The sequence below is a fragment of the Medicago sativa genome, chromosome 1 (assembly GCF_051527215.1).
Source record: "Medicago sativa cultivar Bolivia chromosome 1, Bolivia_mono, whole genome shotgun sequence".
NCBI lineage: Eukaryota > Viridiplantae > Streptophyta > Magnoliopsida > Fabales > Fabaceae > Medicago > Medicago sativa.
This window is the reverse complement of record NC_140749.1, coordinates 73,588,899-73,596,776: the sequence shown is the minus strand read 5'-3', so window position 1 is coordinate 73,596,776 and position 7,878 is coordinate 73,588,899. Positions and strand designations below refer to the sequence as shown.

The 7,878-nt window shown below is 29.7% G+C and overlaps 1 protein-coding gene across 1 annotated transcript; it reads left to right on the top strand.

The window, feature by feature from the left end:
* Positions 1-2,192: 2,192 nt before the first annotated feature.
* Positions 2,193-3,203, top strand: LOC146957241 (nuclear transcription factor Y subunit B-4-like). The gene has a single exon (XM_085724794.1). The coding sequence runs from the start codon at positions 2,321-2,323 to the stop codon at positions 2,702-2,704; it is 384 nt and encodes a 127-aa protein (XP_085580920.1). The 5' UTR covers positions 2,193-2,320; the 3' UTR covers positions 2,705-3,203.
* The last annotated feature ends 4,675 nt before the right edge of the window (positions 3,204-7,878 follow it).

The following is a 7,878-nucleotide window of genomic DNA, read 5'->3' as shown; positions in this document are numbered from 1 at the left end:
ATTGATATTGATATTGATTATAGTTTTTTTTTGACAGAATATTGATTATAGTTAATGTTGAGAATCTAAGCATCAATTTGGTTTTGTTAATTCGATTGTTAGCGAGAGTTCTAGAGTTACATAAAGAATTTAGACCTAATAAATTCGAATTTATAGAAGAAAAAAATGCTATCGCGAGCACCGAAAGTTTGTCAATACATAGTCTATTAAATGATAAAGAGCAATAATAAAACATTATGGTACGTAAATACTTCTTTTTAGGTACATTTAGGTCTCATTTGTCCCAGAAAATGAAAACACACGAATGTGATCCACTTATTTATTTTTGGTATAACAACGTGCTCCACTTATGCGAATAGTACGAATAATTGGATTATATTATATTTATTCTCCATTTGTTAAAATTATATATAATAATATGGATATAAGTGGAATGGCAGTAGGGTCCACTAGTGCCTTAACTAATAAAACTTTGACTCTAAATTAAAATTTAATCAAAGTGAGATCTTAAACTTGGGTGATTGTTTAAAACACTTCTTTGTCTTACCTCTTGAACAAGGATATTTGTTTTTTTTTTTTTTTTACTTTTCTTGAATTATGGGTTACATATTCTTTATAATTTTCTCCTTCCTTTAATAAAATTTAGATGTTAAAAAAAGTCAGATCTTAATCTTCGATCTTAACAATTTTTGGAGTAGTGCCTTTCAACCTTGAGACCTAAATCGAGCTTTAAGAATGAAGTCTTTTTAAAATAAATATATATAAAAAATGTCTTGTGTAAAAAAACATTGATTATTTGACAAAATTAATTTGAATAGTTTAATTAGTATATTCATCAATGTGCAATTATTTTACATATGCATTATATCAATGTTGTGCAAGTTGTCACATTAATTAATAAACATGACAACTCATGTGTTTTTATATTCATTAATTGATATAACAACACAAAATTAGATACATATATAAAATAATTATACACTGATAAAATATATTAATTAAATTCTATCTATATGTTGAAATTTTTTAAAAGGACTTTTTTTAAAGGTGTAGTGTGTGTAATTTTTTTTTTATGTCATTTTCAATTTTTTCATAACACGTTACCTTCACATATGTTGATTTCTATTAACTCAAGATTTGGAATTCTTCTCTCTGAGTGCATAATTTTCATCCATTTCTCACTCATATGGTCTAGTCTTTGGTGCCATAGTTTGGGATTTCATTTTCTTCAATTCCAATCAAATGCCTTATTTCTACCATCTTGTAAAGAGAACCACTCTTTTTACCGTGGAACACCGTAGCCGTAAATGGCCTATTGACTTGTTAGGGCGAGAATGAATATATTTGACATTTTTCAATTCTCATATAGACCAATTCAACTTGATCTCCACTCCACATTTGTCCACAATCCAACAAGATTACTCATTTCTAATGTAAACTTTTCTAAGGTTTTCGATGATATAATTCTCGATGAATTCTTTATGTGAAGTAGCTTAATAGAGGTAATAGAGGTTTCTAGCCATTGCAATCATTGACTCTATGCTCACGACAATTTAGCAAAATAGACCAAGACCAATTTCTTGGTTCAAGGGCACCGTTTATCTAACACAAAACCCTAATTTTTTAGGACAAAACTAATGTCATCAAAAGCATCATCGACGAGTGAATTCTTTGTCACAATTACATAATCTGATATATCTAAAAGAATTATTTAGTGAAGAGTAACTCTAGATCCAATTATAAAACTTAGGGCAATAGTAGTGAATTATCACTTAAAGTCAATAAATTTGTAAAATTAATAAGAGAATCCACCCTTGGATCCCCATATTAGACAACCTCGATATTTAATAATTAAAGCAATTCTAGATTTTTACATAGATTTTTATTTTGGTGGTGGCAGGGATTCAAACCCCAAACCTTGCATATATTATGCATTTGTCCATACCAACTGAGTTAAGCTCACGATGACAGATTTTTGCATAGATGTTATGACACCTCTAAATAATTTTATATTATTCTAAATTTCAAATTATAATCAACACACTACACACATTTGTACCTTGGTTCAAATTGATCTAATTATTTTATCTTTTTAAAAGAGAAGAGTACTCAGTTTGAAGAGTTAAAATTAACAAACAATTTTTACATGTGATGTGACATTCGTATCGTGCTTCACAAAACATTACATGATTCACTTACACATGTAAAATCAGACAATCTATTTAAAGCAAGTCTTTCCACAAGATGAAAAAAACAAGGGTTTCTTTCGGAAGAAAAAAAAAAAACATTACTAGCTAAATTGATGTACTAGTAGCTAGAAATGAACGATGAGGGAGATAAAACGTTGCCCATAGCGAATGTGGGTAGAATAATGAAGCAAAATCTTCCTCCCACTGCAAAGATCTCAAAAGAAAGCAAACAGTTGATGCAAGAATGTGCGACAGAGTTCATAAGTTTCGTGACAGGTGAAGCATCTGACAAGTGTCACAAGGAGAATCGCAAGACAGTTAATGGGGATGACATCTGTTGGGCTTTGTGTTCGTTAGGGTTTGACAACTATGCTGAAGCTATTGGAAGGTACTTGTATAAATTCAGACAAGCTGAACTTGTTAGAATAAATCAGAACAAACTTCATGAAACTGCAAAAGACAAGTTTGAAGAAGATGCAACAAATCCAAGTACCAAACATAGTAGTCATCTGTAAGAAAATATAAGCAAAAGGGTTTTAAAAGTCAAATGTTTTTTTGTCTAAATTTTGGTCCAAATACCTTAACTGTTTGGATTTTTTTTGTTACGGATCGAGTACAAAGTAGAACTCATAAAATTCATGCTTTTCTAGAGTCTCTCTAAGTAGGGTTTGCTCCTTCAAACAGTTCCTTTCCTTTTCTGAAGATGGAATCAATGAAGAAGAACATTTCTAATATTGTTGGATGTTTGTGAGGTAATTAATTTACTTGCAAATTATAATTAAGGGGCTTCCCTTTCTTCTATCTTTGATATAAAATATAAATCACTGTTTTTTTTTTTTTTTGTTTTCTTTTTGTTCTGTGCTTCTTAAGGTATAAACTATTAAGAATGAACTGGGTATATAGTACATCATTTTTTTTTTAAGAAAGAATATATAGTACATCATTAATATAAATACATTAATATATAGATCTGTGATGTTTAATCTGATCTGAGCATATGTTGATCAAGACATAGTTGTGCTAATTAGCACAAATTAAAGGCTATTTTTGCAGAATTCAAAATCGAAATCCTGTATAATTGTGAAGATTGTTGTAATTAATTAGCAAAAGAATGTTGGGAAATTTTTGTAAGGGTTAGTAAATTTGACCATTCTAGATCCAACTTACTATAACATCGTTCAAATTTTGCTAGGTTTTGAATTGAGTTGAAAGGACACAAATCAGTTTATAATGAAACACTATAAGAATTTCATGTAATTTCCCGGCCTCTCTAAATTTCCCAGCTCGCAATTTAACCTATTTTTAGTAGTGAAATTCATCCCATCTTTTTAATTTTGTTTTATATATATCTTGCTATTTCTTGTATTTTTTTTGGCACTGCAGAACTTTCCCTCACGTTGGATTATAGATCCATTGGTGCCTACAAAATCCGTATCATTTTCAGAATATATATATATATATATCGCTAGTTTAGAACTTTGGTTAATTAGTGATTTTATATACGACTATGTCAGGACCGGTCAAGATCATCATTTTAGCCCAATTTAGTTTGTAGTTCAGCAGTTGTATAAGCAAATTTATTAAATGGAAAGTATAAAGGGCTACTCCAACCCATTATAAGATTGATTAATTGCAATGTTTATTGATGCGTTTGATTATGCTTGTGATTAATTATACCTTTCCCAAACGGTTAATATAGTCCTTGCTTCAGTGAGTGTATATATCTGCAGATATATAACCATAGTTTATAATCAAAATACAAGTATATATATTAATTGTAGCTAGCCAGGAACAATGAAAAGTTTTATCAACAAACAGACTGGCGTACATGTACTAGAATTTTGGTTTCCTAACCTTAAAACCGGGGACCAATGTCTCTTGCATAATTAACCGTGAAAATCCAATCAAATTTCAGGCATGCTTCATTCTACTAATTTGAAATGATGTATTGTATTAGGACATCATCTCCCATTAAATTAAGTTGACAGCAAAGTCATTAACTCTCAGTTTGAAACTTAATTATGTCAGAATTAGGGTTTCAACTAGCATTTCATCTCTATATTGGAAATTTGGGACCACTTCTCAACTATACTATCGATTTAATTATGCCTTATATTATATATACTCTCTTATGTTGTGTCCTCTCTGACAAGCTACACACCCACACATGCGTACCCTGGTAAAGATGAGTTCTGAGGTCTGGTTCAGAACTAGCTTTCCACCACTAAAGATCAAAAGTTAGAGGACATATATATATGTAGTTAAAAACCTCAAAACCAAATGAATTAAAATCCTCAATTTCAACTTAATGATTGCCTTCCTTAAAGTATCTCAGCTTATTTCATTACCTTGATTCTAAAGGTTCTAGATTCTCATTCTTTTACGGAATTTTGTCCAATCTTACTCCTTGGAAGTATTTATAAGTTGGTGGCCAAGGTCCTAGTTAATAGGATTTCTTTGGTGATGGATTCCATAATCTCTCCGACTCAATCGACTTTCATTAAAGGAAGACTACTTTAAGATGGTGCTTTACTGCTCTTGTTGAATGAAGTGGTGGACTTAGCAAAGCGATACAAGAAGATATGTTTGATTTTCAAGGTTTACTTCGAAAAAGCACATGACTCGGTATGTTGGAGCTTTAAGATTGTCCTCTCCTCTTGTGTGTATGCTGGAAACCATTCAAATGAATAAACAGTGTTATATAAAAATGAATAAACCGTTAATTTTGATTTCTATAAAATTTTACATGGATGACCTACATGATATATAAATTTACAATCTAACAATCAAATTTGAAAAATATGAATCGAGTAAAACCAAATTAAACGGTGTAACATTACTTTGGTGTAATTTGATCCCTCCTCATATAGAGGCATATAATTTTTGGTACTTTTGTGTTTGTAAAAGTGTCTTTTATGTTATGCATTTGTGCAAAAAGAAGAAAATAAAAAAAAAATAGATGTGAACAAATAAATGAAAAAATGAGGCTAAAGAGAGGAAAAGGAAAAGAAATAGATGAAAAAAAAAATGAGAGACTAAAATAATTAATGTTGTTGATGTTCCTTATTTGTTTTGAAAATGGTAAATTATTTAATTTATAATTTGTCCATAAAACACAACAATGAAGAAAAGTAGTTGTTACATTAAATAATATATAAATACAAATATTAACATGTAGTTGTTATTACATGATTCTTTTTACACAAATAATACAAAACAAATTACTTATTGGGAGGAAATATGAAGAATATTGAAAAAAGTGACAATTGTTATAAAGATTTTTTGTAGGAGGGTTATTATATAGAGTTTTTTCCCCTACCCTCCTTTAAATAGAATAAAAAAAAAATAGGCGAAAAAACTCTATGTAATAACCCCCTTAAAAAAATCTATACAATAATTGTCACTTTTTTAAACATTCTTCATCTTTCTTCGCAATACGTAATTCATTTTGTATTATTTGTGCAAAAAGAATCATGTAATAACCGTTTACATGCTAATGTTTATATTTAGGAAAATGCTAGATATCAAGAATGATTTTATCAAGATAAATTCAAGAATGACATGGCAGAATAATCACCCTTAGATTTCAATCCCACCACCTCATGATTTCCGCACCACCCCATGATTTTCGGCCAGGCTGAGATTTTATTGGCTAACATTAATTTCAGGACAATTTCTTGATAAAATCTAAGGGTGATTATTCTGTCATGTCATTCTTGAATCTTTCTTGATAAAATCTTTCTTGATATATAGCAGTGCTCTTATATTTATATATTATTTAAATTTAAATAAATTCTAAACGATAGCATCTCTATTACAGAGAAAATTCAATCCAATGATAGATTTGTTATACGCATCTACTTAGAAGAATTCAAAGCAACAACCGCACATTGGGTAAATATGATTCCATGTGTGAATTTATTATACAGTCTAACAAAATGTTATTTTTGCCGAAATAATAAGATCTCTAAATTTATCATGCACTATAATTGAATTCCATAACATCTATATATATCAAACAAACAAAAAAATACACTCATTTCACTTTAATATACTAGAAACCGCTGATTACACCATGGGCAACATTTTTCAATGACACAAGCTCAAAAACACGTACAACATGATTCTCCATATCACCAAGTTACTTAGATAGCTACAAAATATGGTCGGTGATGGTAAACATTGCATACCACATAGAGGCTTTGTCTTCTATATACTACTATTAAAGTTGATGCCCTATGAATTTCCCATTTTGCTCTTAGGAGGGGCATTTTTGTAATTTTCTAATTGGTGGAATTGTGTTGTTGCCACATCACCATTATATGGGTGCATTTTCCATTTTGCCCCTCCTAATTTTTTTTAATTATTTTATAATTTTTATATTTTTAATAACTTTTAACTATTTTTCAATTTTTTCTCCCAAATTCAGTTGCTTCTACATTGCTGTTGTAGGAGATTAAGGTATCACTTGACCCGGCTTTTTTCCAACTTCTCTACATTTTTAAGGAGAAGTTAGGTCAAACACAGTACCAATTAAGTACTTACTAAAAAAAGTAATTTTTTTGAATGCATAAAATTGAATGGAATGAGCTTTGGTCAAAAGTTGTTGAATGTTACTTTAAAAAACTACTTCTCGACAATTTATTTCAGAAGCACCTCTTTTCAACTCACGTTGGGAACCTTTTCTTTTATTTTTTAATATTATATCACTACAAGAAATGTTGCATTTTGCCAGGGGCAGAAACCTTGGTAAAATGCTAAAAGCCTTGGCAATTGGACGTTTGCCAGGGGTTTTGCCAGGAGCAGAATCACTAGCAAATCTGCTCATCGCAAATTGTCCTGCCAGGGGTTTAGCTCCTGGCAAAATGCGCTCCAGGCATAGGCCCTGGCACAACCCCTGGCAAATTGTGTATGCATGATTGCAGGCTTTTATGACACACTCTGGTCAATGCAGGCTTTTGCAGACTATGTCAGCATCACATGCCAGGGACATTGCGAGGGGTTAACCCCTGGCAAATTGTGTACGAAATTTTTTTAAAAAATGTTTTTTATTTGTTTAAAAATTCAAAATATTAAAATTTAATAATTAAAAATAATTTTTAAAAATAATTTTTACACCATTAAAATTAAAATTTGAATAAATAACATTTATATCTAATTAAACTTAAAAAAAATCGGTTTTAAATTAAAAAAAATAGTATATACAATTTAGTTAAACCTAATGTTATTATTAAAAAAAAACCCCTAATATAACAGATCTAGACAAAATATATTTAATAGATCCAAAAAAAACTTATATATATTCAATAGATCTTGACAAAAACAAACATATATTCAACATGCATAGGCATTAATTTGAAAATATACATAATTATCATCACAAAAAATCAACATCAGCCATTAATTCAAAAATTCACATATACTAAAAAAATTCAAAAATTATAAAAACTCTACAAAAAAATTGAAAATTTCAGCCATTAATTTAAAATAGCATTCTAAAAACTTATTATTTTACATATTTATAACATGCATACACAACAACATATATATACATTCAGCCAGTCATAAGAAAATTTATCAAAAATTTAAAATTGAGAAACTACTAACTTGTTGAAGCTTCACAAAGAACAGATCCAAGAAACCAAGTTGAGCAAGGAACCACAGGAGGAGGCAAACTTTGACACTCATA